The sequence below is a fragment of the Cibotium barometz genome, chromosome 7 (assembly GCF_041138505.1).
Source record: "Cibotium barometz isolate CiBa-2024 chromosome 7, ASM4113850v1, whole genome shotgun sequence".
NCBI classification, from domain to species: domain Eukaryota; kingdom Viridiplantae; phylum Streptophyta; class Polypodiopsida; order Cyatheales; family Cibotiaceae; genus Cibotium; species Cibotium barometz.
In genome coordinates, this window is record NC_141052.1 from 18,924,636 (window position 1) to 18,943,621 (window position 18,986).

General features: G+C 46.5%; 1 protein-coding gene across 4 annotated transcripts in view; it reads right to left on the reverse strand.

Annotated features, from left to right (window-relative positions):
* Positions 1-3,704: 3,704 nt before the first annotated feature.
* Positions 3,705-18,986, reverse strand: part of LOC147636769 (uncharacterized) — an 86,586-nt gene continuing 71,304 nt past the window's right edge. Inside the window, exons 3-9 of one of the 4 annotated variants that reach the window (XM_086800298.1) lie at positions 6,789-8,463; positions 6,395-6,567; positions 5,285-6,267; positions 5,071-5,206; positions 4,315-4,919; positions 4,148-4,200; positions 3,705-4,010 (exon numbers count right to left, since the gene is read on the reverse strand). In XM_086800298.1, coding sequence (XP_086656424.1) covers positions 4,383-4,919; positions 5,071-5,206; positions 5,285-6,267; positions 6,395-6,567; positions 6,789-8,463 — 3,504 coding nt within the window. In that variant the 3' untranslated portion in view covers positions 3,705-4,010; positions 4,148-4,200; positions 4,315-4,382. Of the gene's footprint in view, positions 4,011-4,147; positions 4,920-5,070; positions 5,207-5,284; positions 6,268-6,394; positions 6,568-6,788; positions 8,464-18,986 lie in introns of all 4 variants that reach the window. The other 3 variants (XM_086800295.1, XM_086800296.1, XM_086800294.1) reach the window with 3 other exon arrangements.

Sequence of the window (18,986 nt, forward strand, 5' to 3'; positions counted from 1 at the left end):
TCAATGGATTATTTTATGTTTTAAAGTTTTAAAAAGGAGTGTGTGCGTATCTGTATTCGAAAGCAAAAGTTAAGAAAGGCATTCAATTATGGGTGGGTGAGTAATTATCTGGTTCTACCGATTCCAGTGGTTGGGTGGTGGTGGCTAATAACCCATGGGCTGGATGGGGTTAGGCTGGAATCAATGGAGTTTTAATAAATTGAAATAATAGGAATACGCTTAAAATTTGAGTAGTTCAATAAAAACCTAAAGAATTTCTCAAATGAGTAGATCAATGGCTGTGCCTGACTTCGGTTAGGAAAAAAGCGTTGATTTTCTCAAATGATTAAATCAACGGCTATGCCTGATTTCGGTTAGAAAAAAAGCGTTGATTTCTTCACACTAAGTCAGTGATAGTTTTCCTTCTATCTGGTTCAATCAGGTGAAGGATAGTTTTGTCTCTTGACCCCGTTCATTAAGAAAATCAAAAAGGTGGAATCGTCCCCGAGCAAGGGAAACTTTCTCGATTTTGGTTTTGGAATGACCACCAGATTAGTCTCGTGTCCGGACATTCGAGGGCGAGGCCCCGAGTGGGAAACCCTACCCCGCGCAAGAGGTAGCTACTTCCACTGCCATATACCAAGCTTTGTTTAGATCATGGAAGTCTTGAGAGAGTTCATTCTCCCTCCATCAACTCCATCCATGTAACCCTCATCATGAATATACACATGCATTAGTAATGATACAAATGTCCTTTTTCTTGTACAATTTCAAGAAGATAAACACTTTTGAGAAAATGCATAACTACAAATATTCAAACCTTTTAAAGTATGACAATAACTCCTTTTTGAAGCATTTATATACACAAGGTAGTATAATCGCTTTTGATTCATCCATAGGCATCCAAAATAATATAATTTTCAATTTCTTTCTAGCCTATTATGAACACAACACAACATCCTCGATATGCTTATATGGACGACTTAGTCTTATAAGTACATTTTTAGATCTTTAGATTTCTCTTGGGGGATAAGCACACATTAAAGAAAACATGACTACAAAAAAGGAATATATGTCTCCACTAGCACATATTTTCATAGAAAATCAAGAAAGATAAATAAGCTTGGTGATAATCTCTCTTATTTGGCTATGTAAAGATATGCTCTCACATGCACATGTTTTGTTCAAACAATTCTCATCACACATTATACCCGTTTTGACTCAGGATGCCAAAATGATTTCCTCTATCTACTTAAATCATGGCATGGTAATATGAAGAAAAAGGCCCATTCTAGGAGTCTAGGTACTTTTAGCATATGCAAACCTACTTAAACTACCAATTTGGAGATATTTTCAACCCATAAAATCTTATCGGAGATATTTTCAGCCCATAAAATATTCTTGAAAATTTCCAGAAGCATGATTTGAATAGGTTTAGAACTTAAGAAATGTTTTGCACAAAATTATTCGTGTAAATTCCATTCTTAAGCCGCTTCTTAGGTCAAATTTGGAATTTAAAATTATGTTTTTTTTTTTTGCTTTTAGGACTCCCAAAATGTTCTCTTGAAGAACCAAAAACATCCCCAAAAGAAAGCTCACAAAAAAGTTTGATATTATCAAACTCTTGATATCCAAGATAGAATTCAATCTTCATTCCCTTGTAAATTAACTAGTACATATTCTCAAAAAACAATCCTTTCCCAAAACTGCAACCTTTTCTCCCCTTGAGTATGGTTTCTCTTCTATTTTCAAGCCTCCTAACACTTTGAGAGGGTGAGGCAAATTGTTCATTCGTTCTATATATATTCGTTACTACTCTATTATGTCAGTTATTTGGGGCATGGTCAAACACGTTGAGGAGGTGAGGCGAACTGTTCTTGAGATCACCTTGACCATACTCCACATACAAAGACTTGCCATTCATTTCCTCCCCTCCAAAGTTGACAGTGAGAGCGCGATATGGAAATGCATGAAGACCCTGGAGTTTGCATAGATTTATGACTTACAGAAGGTCTTCTACCGCATCCCCAGCATAGCATGCAAGTACTGATGCACGCACATAGAGGCAGCAGAGGATGATGATGTACATACTGACTACTCCATAGACCTCACTGTCGGAAGCAGCGAGTCAACCTATATCAAATCCTCCAAAGAGAAAGCAACTGAGCTCCTGAGAGCTGTCACACGTAGGGTGACGATGGCATCCCTAGGCCTCCACACCGTGAGACCAAGGAAGAAGTTTTTTAGTTCCTGGATCCAACATCCTGCAGTGTGCCTTCCTCTTTGCAATAGGCAAAGACTTCTATATTTTATTCTCTTGTTGTTTCTATGCAATTTAGTCTCTTGCACACACTTGCATTTAGGTTTCAATTTATATAGAAAGGGGTTCTTCATTGAAGTTAGAGTGTCTTCTTCATGTCGTTGTACAAAGGGCTTTTCGATGGAAGTGGCAGTGTGCTATTACACTAGTTCATTGTTCATGTGAAACAGGTTTTCTGATGCGAATGACAGTGAAGTGTCTCTTTCTTCACTCCTTACCCTGTTAACTACTCTGTGTTTCATTGTTGTTTGAAGATCCCTTTCTTTCATCAATGCTCTTCGTTAGGAAGCACTGAATCTGTAATTTGTGCTTATGTGTGCTCTAAGTTGAAGTCGATGATCTATAGTCATGTGTTTCTTGGTTGAACTTTCAACCCTAATCTTCTCTAAGGTCCTAGTACATTAATATCCGCTTTTATGAGGTTTATTTGATGCACATTAACGAATTGGCTCAAATATGCACACCAAAAAATTGCACCTTAACGAAGGCATTTGTTACCCTTAACTATCCATGACTATAGTTGGCTCTTTTAATGTGCATACCCAATGCACTTCCAATGTGTATTGAACACTTTCCCTAGCTTTCTAAAAGGTTTATTGATATTTAACAACTTTAAAACAGCACACTCAATTGCAAGATGGCATCAAGAAAGGCCAAATGTTGGCTGTGCTTCTAAAAGAAGGTTTCATGCAACTTGGAGGTGTCAGTAGATTGGCATGAATGCAGTGTAGCTACTGGAGAGCTGTCGAGATAAACACGCATAAATGCAATCTTCTTGTGACACTGGTAGAGCTGTCCAGCATGTTAGCTTCTAATGACTGGTAGAGATTTTGAGATATACGTGCATGTAAACGCAACCATCTACTGAGGATCACAGGCACACGGTTGCATAAAACAGCATGGCTCTACAATTCCAGACAATCGTGTTTGATCATCTGATTACAAAGAAATAGATGTATTAATGAGGGGACTATTTTCAGCTTGCTGCCACTTACTTGTTTGAGAGTGTGCTATTATTTCCTAAACTTAATAAAAATTAAAGCGTGATCTTGACCCCATAAGAGTCTCTACTTACAAAGCTTTAAATCATCAATTCAGTTCACTCCCATGGTCTCTTATGTGCTATCTTTTAAACATTGAAGGCTATTTCATTGAATTATTCACTACTGATGTTGCTGAAGATGCACTTTCTTTAACAAGCTCATGCTCCATAAGAGGTCAAACGGCAAAGGTTGCAAATACAACACGCATCCATAGTAATTTCTTGCCAGCATTGTTTTAAGTGTATCATTAGACGAGGTGATGTACATGTGTCTCTGATTTGCACTTTAATTCTGGAAAAACAAAAAATCAGACGAAAGCAAAACTGAGCATTAGAAATTAAAACATGAAAAAGATTGCCTTGTTTTGGCAAATGGGAGCTTTTTATAATTGAAAATAAAGTCCTTGGGGAAGTTGTACACTCTGATGCTTGGCTTGGTAGCATCTACCAGCTCTGGTAAAAGCCCTTTTCTAATGCACATGAGCAATTTTTGCTGCCCTTTTTGGCATCACCACTTCCGTCAGCGGCCCATACATATTATATTGGATTTGCCAAGCATCTCTGTTACATCGTTGCTGTGTTTCTTTGTATTAATTAGGGAGACAATATTCTATGCAAAGGTATACAAAGGATGATATCTCAAGCATAATATGTTGAAATGAAAGACACCTGCACCAAAAGTTTCGATTTGTAAGAAACTGTAATTTCCAAGGACCGAGTTCCAATATATAAGCAGTGTAAAGTTCAAAGAACCATTCTTATGTTTATGGTCACCAAACAACACTGCAGATTGAAGTATATTTTACCCCCAGAAAAAGGTCATGTACACCAAAATTGCAGTAGCTAAAGGATACCCTTTCTGCAGAAAATCGTCAAGTGTCAAACCAGTCACTGCAAACCAATGTGATCAGAGTCTCATACAGCTTTCAATTTTCAAGAAACAAACCCAAAAACGACCTGAAATGATTCTTGCCTTCAGAAACTGCCGATTCCAGAAACTCTTCCTCGTGGCAGTTTTTATCAAAAGGAAAAAGGCTAGAGTCAGCATGTCCACTTCAAATCGGAAATCACTTTGACAAGAGGACAAAGGCACACAAATCTCGAAGTGAATAAATTCTCCCTATATGAATCAGAAAGCTGAGCACTTGTCATGGGCTTTCCTTTGTCGATTCTGCCATTCAAAGAGTATAACTCAGAAACCATTCTTTGTTTATGCTTAGATCTGCATTTACATCCACTCTCATGCGACGATGTTGCACACTGAACAGCACCATTCTCTGAATCCCTGTTCAGAATACGATTGAGTACCACTGAGACTGCCGATGAACATGAGCCAATCACCTCATCTGCTACATTTAGTGAAATATCTGAACCCCTGCGTCTCCACGACCTGATGAATAAATTCCCTAATGCCTGCTTAGCCAAGTGTAAACAGTCAGGGCAACACTTCCATGCTGCAGCACTTGCCACAGTGCACAATTCAAGTTCAACTTCATTTGACTTGTCGCCAGTAGGGTCCCTCAGCTGGAACTTGCGTTCCTCTGATCCTTCATTGTTAGTTGCATTGCTCTGCGACTCCTGTGATCCACAAGAAATTTCATGTCATACAGAACTCCCACTCTTTTTGTGATCATGAGCATATGAACAAAGTGTGAATTCACATCACCACCACTTAAATAAAGAAAAGTGGTTGCATTTAATGTTAAGGATCCCGCATGGAAAACATTACTTTGGATTCCTTTTCATGCCCTGTTACAGTTTCAACTGCAGGCACCAGGCATTTTTCTCCAGCTTCGTACTTTGAAGGAAAAACTTCCTTGATAGACTTGATAGAACGATCTGATACTCTTGCAACCATCTCAGACCTGCAGCACAAAATGTCAGATTAGGACCATAAAAAATGCAGACATCGATACAATAATTTTTTTCTTCCAGAGATTTACCTTTGCAAATTATGAGCCCAAAAAAAAAATTTATCCTCCAACGAGGCTGCTTGATGAAGGAGATGAGAAAACTGTTCTGGATCCTTCCCAAGATTTACTTTCATATCGATTTGTATCATTAATAGTTCCAACACCTCCCGTACTGCCCAGGCTAAGTCTCTGACTTCTAGATACGTGCCACTGTATGCTAACAAACCCACTGCAACCAACCCTTTCAAGTCCAGTGAATCAGCTTGATCACTCTGGCTATTGCTGTCGTCGGTAAATCCAGAGGATGATCTTCTTCTATATGTTTTTGTAACAAAAGAAGGCCCTTCTTTTAGCTTAGAAGTTGCATAACGTAGCTCTCTCAGTTCAGGGTGATACAGCAACTGATATCCAACCATAGAGATGGAAACAGACGTATATTTTTGCTCTGAAAACTGCCGTACAGCAGGCTTAATTTCAGGTGCAAATGCACTTCTAGTCCCCTTTTCACCACTATTGAAGGTATTTAAATGTTCCTGAAGAACATCATCAGAATTGATTTCATTTAAATTTGCATTGCATACAACAGGCCCTTTTGCATCAGCATCCTTGCACACTTCATGGTCATGCCCCTTCTCTCTGCAGCCACTTGGAAGACTTCTTTTGTGTATAATTTGCTGCATATCTGCAGATGTAACTAGTTTACAAGACCTTGGAAACTCTGATGTGCATGCTCTATCAACACAGTTTCCACGAGATAATAACCTTGCAGACAACAACCCTGAATAGTCATCAGCTGCTCTACTAAACATGACCTTCATGTCAGGAACAAGAGGTGCCTCAACCCACGAACATGAAACAGATCTACAGGAAGATAGCCACATCTCCTGAGCTGCACATAGACTGCCAATAGAATCATAACACCCACCAGTGCCTAGTGACGGGCTGATTGGAATCCCCATAAAAAAATCAACAATTTCAGGTGGAACGTCATCCTTCCGCATTTCGCTAGAGGCCTTCGTAAAGTATCCACCAAACAATAATCAGGTGAGTTTAACAAAGCAACTCTGTAAATTAGAAAAGCCCATTTTTTAATCTCTTAAAGCTTGACACTAGAGTGACAAAAATAATAAATGTACATACCACAAAAATAATATGTAGGCTTGTAGAAATTAAATTCACTTGCTGCAAGAAAACATTCCAATACTGAGAAGTTTGTTTCTTCTCCTCAACACAGTTTCCCGCTGAAGATTCAACAGCCCAGGTCTCCATTAGTGGCATATAAATCACACATGGGCATTTACTTTGAACATTCCCTGTAAAACCAGGATAACCAACAGTCAGGCAGAAACCAGTAAAAAAGGTGTAACTTTAAATTTTTAAAAAACAATCCATATTGAACCTAAATGGCTCTATGGATAACCAACAGTCAGGCAGAAACCAGTAAAAAAAGTGTAACTTTAAATTTTAAAAAACAATCCATATTTAACCTAAATGGCTCTATGCATCCACAAAATGGTATCAGACTATCCCTTACCCAGAATCTGTATGAGACCCTGGACTGCATCCCCACCTCCCTCCTGCAACATTGTTGTTAAATTCAGGTTGAACATCTCAAGAAAACCCTCAAATCCATAGAGAAACCAAGCTGCAAGATGGTCAAGCCCCTTCCTCTGCTTCCCTGAAACCATGACACGGAACTTACTCCCTTTGTATGCCACTTTTGGCATATCCTGTGTTGTTTCCTGACGAGAAACCATACCAGCCATAGAAAACACATTTTCCAGATCTTGCTCCAATATTTCTTTAGAAGAACTGGACATTATGCCATGTAGGAATGAGTTAATGTGTGTAATCCAAGAACCTCCTAGATCAGATTTTAGTGTTGCTTCCAACAATATCGCTACCCTTTCCAGCATTGGAGGCAACACCACTCGATCATCGAGATGGAGTGATATAATTACCTTGACCATTGGCCACAACAATACATGTACCATATGATGTGGAAGCCGAGCACTGGAAACTATGTTTACTGCTGCCTTCGCTGATCTCCAGGAGCAAGGGGGAGAGACTTGTTCCAAGGCAGTGGCCCAGTCAACCAGATTCACAGTCAAGTCAGGAAAAGGTGGCACCTCATTGATGCCTTGCTTTTCTACAAGACCCATCAGGTCCTCTACAGAAATGACTCTTCTAAGTGAATTCATGGCAGCCTGTGCACAGAGGGCCTGCAGATCTGCTCCTGCAAAACCTGTAGTTTGGCTGGCTAACAAGGATATGACATCAGCTTTTGGAGGCACCTTCCAACTTTTAGTTAAAAGAGTAAGAATAGCAGTTCTGTCCGTAATGGATGGTAGAGGAAAGTAGATTTCTCTATCAAATCGTCCAGGACGTCGAAGTGCAGAGTCCAATGCATCAGGCCGATTGGTAGCACCAATGACAACTACAGATCCCCTAGACTTAATGCCATCCATCAGAGCCAACAAAGTTGAGACAACAGACTTCTGAGTCTGATCCTGATGCTGAGAACGTGTTGGCGCAAGGCCATCAATTTCATCAAAAAATATGATGGAAGGCTGGTGCTTCTCTGCCAGATAAAATAGCAAACGAAGTTGCCGTTCAGCATCACCTGCATATTTGCCTAGACAATCTGCACCTTTCCTTGCAAAATAAGCGATCTGTTTGTGTCCTTTAGCACATGCTCCAACAAGAGCTTTGACAGCAAGGGTCTTTCCAGTGCCAGGATGACCATGTAGAAGTACTCCCCGAGGTGGTGAGACACCAAGTCTTGTAAAAGCTTCGGGATAAAGCAGAGGCAGTATAACCATCTCCTTCATGCACTGGACAACATTTTCTGAGCCTGCTATTGATTCCCAACCTTCTGATGTGTGTTTTCCATCACTTCCACCGACTATAACAGGTGCAATCCTTGCAAGATCTCTTTGAAGGCGTTTGCGCTCACGTCTTAAAAACTCCTCATCAACACCTACCTTTTCTTGCCACTTTTCTTCTGCTTCTATATCCAGCTGGGCAACTCTCTGAGCCGTTTTCTTCCATTCGCCAACCTTTCTCTTGAAGCGAATCCGTCCCAAATTTAAAGAGTTCCTATGGTGCCGATGACCAGGCAGTCGAGGGAGAAAGAGGTGTAGATGCTCATCGCAAGCCATAAGAAACTTTTTATGATTAAAGAAACACCCTTCAAAGCGCGCACAGGGCTGCATCAAGCACCAAAAATTTACGTCATGTGAAGAAAAATAACGACCGTTAGTCTATCATGTTATCTAAGCTTAGCACTCCACAAATTTCATGATGTCTCATAACCCCCTACTGCGTCAGTGAAATCATAAGCTAGCCAAACATCCAAACCACAAATTTCTTAAAAAACTTTTCTCGGGTGCACACATAAGAAAAGCTCTCTCTGAAACTTTGCACATTCCCTTACGGTGGTACATTTCCTTCCCTGGCACAACTCATGTGACACCACAATAAGGCCATCTATCTATCTTCGAACATAAAGGCCATTTGACATCAACCTATCTAGCCATAGCTCAAACATCCAAACCACAAATTTCTTAAAAAACTTCTCGGGTGCACACATAAGAAAAGCTAGCTCTGAAACTTTGCACATTCCCTTACGGTGGTACATTTCCTTCCCTGGCACACAACTCATGTGACACCACAATAAGGCCATCTATCTATCTTTGAACATAAAGGCCATTTGACATCAACCTATCTAGCCATAGCTCATACTCATGTTTGCTGGGACGAGGCATGAATGTAACACCAAAGGTCTAAAAGAACCTGAGTAACATACTTTTGAAGGTAAATAATGATAAATGGGCATAGTACCCTTAAACAGGCTATGCCTGAAACACAAACATCAGAGCAAAACAGATTCAAAAACACTCTTCACAACTTAGGATGATACCGCAACCATGAACAAGAATGCCCATGGTCAGGGAACAAAAAAGAACAAACAGGGGGACAGGAGTGAGGCATAGTGAAGAACAGCAGATTTATACAAATGGTTTATGCAATCCTATGTAATCAAAGTAAGCATTGCAAGCATAAGTGGCCAGTTAAGGAGAAGCTACCAAATGTTTTGCAATAATACAGGGCCACGGCCCTTGTGCACCCCATCAACAGTGAGGACAAGACTTAAGAGGCTTTCCTGAGCAGGGTGCTCTGAAATTGGAGTGCAGTTAGTGTGAAGTTTTCAAATCATGGCATTATGAAATGCAAATTCCATACATAATAAATCCACCAAAGTCGGCTTGACTAGTGGACGAAGTTTAATGCAGACGATAAAACAATTTGCAACACCACTCTTTTGAAGGTGCCCATGGCCAGACATAGGTTTCAACAGGCTACTAGGCTGAAAAGAAATGAATGAGGCGTGTCATTGCAAATTGTGCTGTATTTGTGCAGATTTAAATTGGACTTTATGATGGTGTTCTAGCTAGCTCTGTCATCCTGCTGTATCATAAAGTTACCCATCATCCATGAATCCACGATTCATCGAGATTGCATTCACTTATGTGGGTGAGTAAGAGTGCGTGACCCACTCTTAGAGTGGAATAATATCTAGATATTATATACCTGTTTGACATAAGCTATGATATCACTCAGAGGAGCCTCTAAGGCTATAAAAGCATTGTACTTGGTGAAGCTTCCATCCATCACATCAATCAAGTAATCATTTGTGCCATGCAATCTCTCTCTCTCTCTCTCTCTCTCTCTCTCTCTCTCTCTCTCGTTTATCACTTCACTCCAACTCCATCAATCTCTCTCTCTCTCCCACACAACATGATGAGATATGCCATGGACATTATTGTATCACTTTGGTCTCATAGGCCCATTGGGTCTTGAGTAGACGTTTAATCCCTCTCTCTCTCGACCTCTCGACCTCTCGACCTCCGTACCATCAAATGATATTGGAGCTTGAGGGTTGCACCTGTCAAGTCCGCCGCCTCTCTCGGGTTCACCGCCATGTCATTTTTTGAGCCTCTACATGCACTATGGATCTACACACGAGCAATGTTGTTTTCGAGAAGTACTCTGGAGCTAACTTTCCCACATGGCAAACAAGGATCAGATTATCACTAATGCAAGATGGGCTCTGGAATGTCATTGAGGGAACAAAGCAGAAACCTAAATGTGCTCCTACATCACGAGCAGTGCAAGCCTAGAATTACAAGAACGAGCAAGCCTTGGCACATATAGATCTTAGGCTGGCAGACAATCTCATACATCACCTTGACTTCGCAGAACTTCAGAGCAGGTATGGGAAGTCTGAGAATCTATTTGGGAATAAAACTAACAATCTACAGAGGTCACTCCCTCACGCCCATTGAGGATGGAGTTTCATATGCCATGTGCCATGCCGATTGTGATTGGCCAAATACAGGTTTCATCCCACCGCCTCAAAGAAGTGGAGTCAGGAAGAACTGAGTGCACCTTCAGAGCCAGGGACCTCATACGGCATTTGGTCCATCTCCAGTTTTTGCGTCTCGTTCACTTGAGGCCAGGCCAGTGACATGGACGGGAGCCAGACTCGTGCCACCCGTGTGTTAGCAGGATGGTGTCGTATGGACGGGAGCCAGATCAGTGCCACCCGTGTATGACCTGGACTGTGTTCGATCCATGGGACTGTCACGCCATGGAAGAGCCAGTATTCGTGCCGTGTTTTGCCTATGGGACTGTCACACCATAGGGAGACTCGTGCCTGGAACTGTGTCTTACCTATGGGACTGTCACTCCATAGGAAGATCAGGTTTTTATGTTTTTACGTCGTGCCAGTTTTGTGCCGACAGATATTTTGTACTTGTTCCATGAACGGGAGATATGTCCATGTTACTATTTGCACATGCACACATGATTTGTATGCTTGAAACTGTTTTCGCATGACATGTATTTGTGTGTTTGCCTGCTTGACGTGTTACTTACTGAGCGGGGACGCCTGCCAGTGAGTCGTGAAGTCTGCTCTGTATTCTGACGAGTTTTAGTGCATGTGAACAGGTGGTAAGTATGTCGCACTTGTTGTTTTAATGTTTTAAATTCTAACCCTTTAATTTATAAGGTTAGGTGTTCACATTTATTTAAAAGTGGGCACCCACTTAGGGGCCAAGGTGGGGAGCCTCACTTTTAAGTGAGTGTGGGGGTGGGCATGGTCACCAACCCCCACTAGTCCCCCTTCATGCATGCGTGGGAAATCTCTAGTTGTATCTTCACTTTAATTTTATTAAAAAAAAGGGCTCTCTTCAAGCGTAGAATCCATCTCTTCCACCCTACGTGAGAACCGGCGGCTGTGTATTTTTCTTGGCTCCCAGGCGACTGAAGACTGCTGCGCATGCTCCTCTGGTGGACTGTGCGTTCCATCTGCAGGCGGCTGCCATCTCCCCCTTACTGCTGCGCATACCCTCATACAGGTGGCTGCATCATCACAGGCTGCAGGCGGAAGGCCATGTTTCTGCCCCAATCACACTGCAGCCAGGCGCTTCTACTTCAGGTGCTGGTGGCTGCGCTGGTCATTCAGTAGGGCTGCCCACTACCAAAGCAACAGGTTGGTGGCTGCGCTGGTCACTCAGCAGGGCTGCCCACCTCCAAAGTAACCGGCTGTGCGCTTGTTCTCCAGCCAGCAGCCCTCCACCCTCAGGCGACTGCATCCCCTTCCTTCTACGCAACCCACCAAAGCAACTGGCTGCGTGTGTCCAACACCTGCAGGCTGCGTGTGCATCACCAACAAGTGGCCTCTTGCTTCTAGGACATTGTCATCCACCAGTAAGTTGTGCTCCTTCTCTCACAGCAGGCGGTGGTGGTCTATTGCGGTGATTCTTGTCTTGGTGGTTCGCCACGAGGCAACTCTTTCTTCGACAAGGGTGGCTACATCTTCTACACGAACACCACAAGTATTGGTTTTTCTATCAACCATCTACAAGTAAGTGATTTTTCAGATTTGAGTAAAGTATTATATGTTTAAATCTGATAAAGGGTTCATCCCGCTCGGCCAACACCCGTTCGGTGCGGGTTGTCCAAGCTATATTGGCGAACCTCGGTCCAAAGGTGCTGAGATCGGGAGAGCCAGGCGTTAGTACGAGAGCGCCTGTTTGTGCGTGGTCTCGGAACACCAGTGAGGCGCTCTCCGCGGAGTCCAGTGAAAGCACAGGACCGTAGTGATTGGACCACACTAGTGGTCGTTCTACTTCGAGCTTCTACAATCGAAATTCGAGCCTACTTGTTTGGTACTGTTTTCATATGTACATGGACATTATCTGATTCTCAGAACCCATGGAGCATTGTATTTATTAAATACTCCCAATAAATATATCATATATTGAGGGGGGGGTCGGCCCGTTCCGGCCCCAGTGCTGGTGTCCATCTTTCCATTTCATTTCATTTAAATTTCAAGTTGTTTTAAGTTGTCCATTTCAAATTTGTGGTTTTAAAGTTGTGCTATTAAGAGTGTGGGTGTCCAACGGAGTCTTTCCCACTTGACGGGATCGGTTTCACCACCCCTCCGCCTGCCTCTTTCACGCTGAAGCTCGCCCCCTTCTTCTCGCCATCGCGCCCCCCTCCCCTCTTCAGCGCCCAGTCCCCCCCCCCTCCGCCAGCCCTCTCTTTCCCCCCTCCACTCCTTTCGCATTGCTTCCGCCCCCCCCCCCCCCCCCCCAAAGGTTTTTCCCCCCCTCCGCCAGCCCTCTTTTTCCCCCTTCCTCTCCTTTCTTCGCCGCCTTATCCCCTCCCCCCCTCCCCTTTTTTTTTTGGTTTTTTTCCGCCCCCAGGGGGGTCTTTCCTTTTTGTTTAACCTTCCGCCTTCCCCCTCCGCCTTTTGTGTGCAGCTAGCTTCTTGCAGGCCTCTCCGCATTCACTCCGCCTTCCCCCTCAGCCCTTTGTGTGCAGCTAGCTTCTTGCAGGCCTCTCCGCATTCACTCCGCCTTCGCCATAGCTTCAGACTCTAATGGAGGCTCCTCCCGCCCAGCCACAGAGGGACTCTTCCGCAGCCCCCTCGACCGCCCCTGAGGATACCCCCATCAGGCTTTCTCTTTCGCCGGAAGAGGAAGCGAGCCTCCCCGCAGAGGTGGAACGCCTCCACGCACATTCCACCATCTGCCGTATAGTCGGCACTCGCCCCAACAGAGGGGAGATCCGGGATCTTCTCCAGGCCCGCCTTCTTGCAGATGTGGGCAAGATCCTGGACGTTCAGCTACTGGGCCGTGGACACTACCAGATCGAGTTCGAGACTGCCCAGAGCGTGGCCCAGGTCCTAGCCATGAGTCCCCTTGACATCAAGGGCGCTCGGGCATTCTTCAGACCTTGGTAGCATGGCTTTTACCCAGCAGTGGCCGAGCAAGGAGAGCGCCTTTTCCATGTTACAGTTTGCTTCCCTGGACTCCGCCGCGAGTACCTTCCGCTCCTTTCGAGGCTAGGAGCACTGGTGGGCTCGGTGCTCGAGACTGGCCCCACTGCCGCTTCAGTGGTGGCTAGAGCAACTGGCATAGTTGTTTCTCGTACGCGTACGAACAGGTTCGTACGGTACAGTACAAGTGGTACGATACCGTACGATATCGTACGGGATTTTTTTTATTTTTTTTTCCCCCAAAAAACCATTTTTCCTTGAAAATTTTTTTTCCAAATGCTTAAAAAAAATATAGAAACCTTGCTTTACGAAGATCCCAAATGCTTGCAATACTTCGCAACTTTTGTGTCCACTCAGTATTCCATATGGGGTTGTTGAGAGACCTAAAAAATCTGGCGAGGTAGACTGGTAGTGTACACTTGATTGGTAGGATGAGAGAATCTTGCTACATCACTTGGGGATCCCTGGTATAGGTAGGCTAGACAATTAGATTCTCAAGTTATGTACGAGGGAGAAGATTTGGACATGGCCATTTTGATCTAGAGAGGAGTCCCTAACATTATCACCCTAGATGCACTCCTCGTATTTGTGCAAGGATGGTCCCTTAGTCATAAACACTACACTGGGAGACCTTTGGTATTGCATTACCCATCCACGTTCTTTTTTGGAGACAATCGGGAGATCCAACCGGGAGAGACACATATCCATGTTCTGGTTCCTCATGCACTGTAGACTCCTCCCCTCCCAACCTTCCCTCACATTCAAGCTTGAAGCTCCATAGGTTGTAAGTGTAAAAAATAAAAACCGTATTTTATCGTACGGTATCCGAAAATTTCATATCGTACCAAAAATTCCCGTACGGTATCGTATTTTCGTACCGTGACAACCATGGCAACTGGGCTACCTTCGGTCAGAGTGTTGGTGCCTGACATCTCTTCCCTTCCGAAGGTCATTCAGCTACCTCGGATAGGGGGGGGATGGATTGATCAGAGAGTGGAGTTCTCGGGGCTCCCGAACCAGTGCTTTATTTGCAGACAGGTCGGCCACCTGGCCAAGGCCTGCCCTCACAGGAGACCCCGACCTGTACCGCAGCAGCAGGCCCCTGATGGCCCACCCACAGATGCGGCTCGGTAGGCAGCCTTCCAGGACACTTGCTCAACCCACAGAGACCTCCGAGTGGCAGCCTGGTCAGGGACGCCGTCGAGGGAGACAGCCCCAGCAACACGCCCAGAGACCGATGCAGCAGCAGCCACAGTCTCAGCATCACTGGGTTCTCGTGAGGAACAGCTTTACTCCCCTCCATGAGGAGACACCAGCGCCGACTGAGGACCAGGAGATGCCAGCACCCCCTCCTTCGCCCCCACCCCCCCTCCCCCGTCCCCCCCTTCCGCCTCGCTTCCACCTTCGCCTCCACCCGTCCCCCGCTCTGGTTTCGGCAGCGTCTCTCTCTCTCTCTCTCTCTCTCTCTCTCTCTCTCTCTCTCTCTCTCTCTCTCTCTCTCTCTCTCTCTCTCTCTCTCTCTCTCTCTCTCTCTCTCTCTCTCTCTCTCTCTCTCTCCTCTATCCGCAGTCGGCTAAGTCGTCTCGACACTAGGCAACGCTCGGAGGCTTTTGATTACTCCTTCACACAGCTTTTTGGAGCAGAGGGCCCCCATGAGCCAGCACCCATCAGAGTGCATGTAGTGATACCTCCGGCCCGCGGGGAGGAGGCACTTGATTCAACGGTGGCCTTCTCATTCCCTCTTTGTGGCTCATGCGACCGAGAGTGGACTCTGGAGCTCGCTCTTAGCACTTTGAAGACTCAGGCAGTTGAGTTTTCTCATCATGTGAGCGATCTGGAGGTGACAGATGTGATAGGCCGACTATGGGAGTTGGGTCATTTTTTCATTGATCCCGGGAGTGTGGACGCCTCAGGGATTCGACATTTGGTCGTTCGCATAGTGGCAGACTTAGCACGGGACCCTGGATATGTATGCATACACGAGGGTGCTCTGTCTGAGCGGCGGGAGGCAGTCGCCATGGGACACAGCCACACTTGCGCCTGATCCGAGATTCTTGCAGCACATCGGGTGGGCAGATTCGTAGCCGCTCGAATGGGGACTATTCTCCATCCAAGCCGCTTGCGAAGGCCCGCCGTACGGCTGAGACAGCATCCACCTCAGCAGGTCATCCATGAGGATCATCTCATGGAATGTACAGGGCCTTGGCGGTGCACACTATATACGTTATCGTGGTTGCTTGAGGCAGGAGCTGCAGAGATGCCTGGTTGGGGGCAGTATTGATATTTTGATGATGCAGGAGCACCATTTGGGTGAGAGCAGGATCCGGAGATATGGTTCGGTGATGCCTGGTAGATGGGACACCTTTTGGTCTGCAGGATTTGGCCCCTTGGGTGGGCAGGGAGGAGTATGTATGGTCATTGCGGATGTATGGCGGCAGGCCATTGTGGATCGCGCGATCATTGTGCCTGGTAGAGCACAGTATGTCATTCTGAGGACGCATGATGAGCTCTTTGGCGTGCTCAATGTCTATGCGCCCAACCATGCTAGTGCCAGAGCAGAGTTCTGGACCCAGGTTACGAATGCATTGCCAGAGGCCGCACATTGGTGTGTCGGGGGGGGGGGGGGGGGGAGGGGACTTCAACATGCTTGAGGACCCAGCCGATAGGGTGGGAGGCAGTCATGTTACAGTGCACGGTACGGAGCTTGCAGCTTGGTGCTCGATGCTGAGTTTGCTGATGACACGGGTTTATTTTTGGATGGCCAGGAGGCCAATCTTCAGCGGCCGAGCAGTCGCTCCAAGTTTTTAGTGCAGCTTCGGGAGCATTGATCAATTGGCGCAAGACAGTGGCCTTTTGGATCAGTAGCGCTCCCACTCCGACATGGAGCCCAAACGCGGGTTTTAGATGGATTCCTCCTGGCACAGCAGTGCGATATTTGGGATGCCAGATTGGACTAGATTTGTCACCTGAGCAGCAGATTGCCCCGCTTCTTCTGAGCATTCGGAGGAAGCTTTTGTATTGGAGTACAGCTCGGCTATCCTTGGCTCGGAGGGTGGTAATGGCAAATCAGGTGCTTTTAGCGACCATGTGGTACATTATGTCTTGCTGGATCTTCTCGAGCTCTTGTATCAGCCGGGTACAGAGGCTGATCAGGAACTTTCTTTGGTCTGGGCGGGATGGTCAGCCAGCCCGAGCAAAGGTTGCTTGGGCAGTTATTACACTTCCATTGGCCTAGGGAGGCTTGGGCATTATAGATCCAGTTGATCAGAGTAGAGCCTTATTGGGGAAGCTTATTGTTCGGGGGCTGCTTCCAGGCGCTGAGCCTTGGAAAGAGCTTCTTTTGCAGCGGCTGCAGGCTCGGGCTCCCCCAACAGGGGGCACTTGGGCACCAGAGATACGATGGATCTTCATAGAGATGAGGAGGACAGGCCTCAGTAGAGGATGGGAGGACAGATTTGCCTTGAGCATCCTAAGAGCTTGGGAGTTGCTGAGACCGGGGCTCTCTCAGAGACCTCCCTCTTGTGATGAGGAGCGGGCCAGACAGCCGCTCATCTGGAGCCCATCGGTTCGCACAGAGCAGGGTCATATGCTGGGTTCTCGACCTCGTCTAGCCTGGGGACCATTGGCGGCAGGCCTAGCACGTAGTTTTGGAGACTGGCAGGCCTTCTGCAGTCTCCCAGAGGAGATCCAGGTGGAGAGGCTGAGTCACTTCAGGAGGCACTCACAGAGGAGTGGTTCACGCCTCTCGAGCCCGTGGCCCCACGGTGGATGGGAGCCTTTACTCAGTTGGAGATCCTAATTGCTGTCAGAGCTTGCACTGAGGATGGCAGATGCCTTTACTATGAGATCCAAGATGAGGGCAGGCTTCAAAGAGTGGAGGTGGAGTCACCTTTGGTTGCAGAGTGCATCTTTCAGAGGATACGGGTGGTGGCCGCCGCTTCTCGGAAGTGGCATATTGACCCAGACCTTGCAGATGTGGACTCTGATTGGCGCATATGGGCATATGCAGCACGCCCCTTGGCCCGGCTCCAGTGGGACCCAAGCGAGTACGAGTGGCATGATCCTTATGCATCCCTTGAGGCCACAGAGATCACCTTTTTCCAGTATACTGTTCGGTTGGGGTGACATATTTTGACGGTGAGGAGGATGGTCTCTCCAGCTGCATCGGGGCACTGGCGGCTACAAGGACTCTCTCAGGAGTTCCTGGAGTATTTTTGGACCAGGATCTGGGCTAGTCGACAGGCACGCAGGATCTCGACTTTCCAGTGGTTGGTCGCCCACAGGGGTTCTGCAGTTGGCACCTGGCTTGTCTACAGCGGTCTTCCGGCTGCATCGGGGCACTGGCGGCTACAGGGACTCTATCAGGAGTTCCTAGAGTATTTTTGACGGCGAGGAGGATGGTCTCTCGAGCTGCATCGGGGCACTGGCGGCTACAGGGACTCTCTCAGGAGTTCCTGGAGTATTTTTGGACCAGGATCTGGGCTAGTCGACAGGCACGCAGGATCTCGACTTTCCAGTGGCTGGTCGCCCACAGGGGCTCTGCAGTTGGCACCTGGCTTGTCTACAACAGTCTTCCGGCGGCCTGCGTCCGATGCGGCCACCCTAGGGAGACACAGAGACATTGCCTATGGGACTGCCCTCAGGCGCAGCAGATTTGGCTGCGGATGCTGCGCATTCTGGCCCCCCTTTCTCCAGAGGGTATGTATACGTGGGGTGCCGCTGCTTGGTCGACTTCGTCAGGGCCTGCTATGGGCTATGAGACGGAGCAGGACAGCCAGGCCATTAGATTCATTAGGGGCCAGCCTCGCCTTGTTCCTTCACCGGACTTCTCGTCCGCCGGCTGGACACAGGAGAGGGATCTACGATGGGAGCTCCTCAGCAGCCTCACCATATGGTTCACCTGGAGGGCCCGGTGCTTCAGGGCCTTTGAGGGGAGACTAAAGCCACCAACAGAGACTGTTCGAGGGATCTGGCAAGAGTTGATCCACACCCTGCGAGGACAGTATGACCGCATCTGGGGCGACTCGGATGAGGCGATCTTGCGGCGCCAGGCCTTTCACACCACTTGGCGCAGCGGCCCCTTCTATACCCTACACGCGGGGTCCCCCCGTTGGCACTACAGGCCACCTGTTTGGCTTTTCCCCCCTCCTATTGTATGATATAGCCTCCCAGTTCTCTGTACTGATACTTGTATTTTCCAACACCTAGCGAGAGTCTCCCTGGCTGCCTTGCTTTGTTCTCTGCTCTGTTTTCTTATGAGCAGAGAGGATCTTTTGTAGCCCTACGGGCGTTTTTATATAACTAATGAAAGGATCTTTTCTCGCGGGGGGGGGGGGGGGGGGGGGGAGAGAGAGAGAGAGAGAGAGAGAGAGAGAGAGAGAG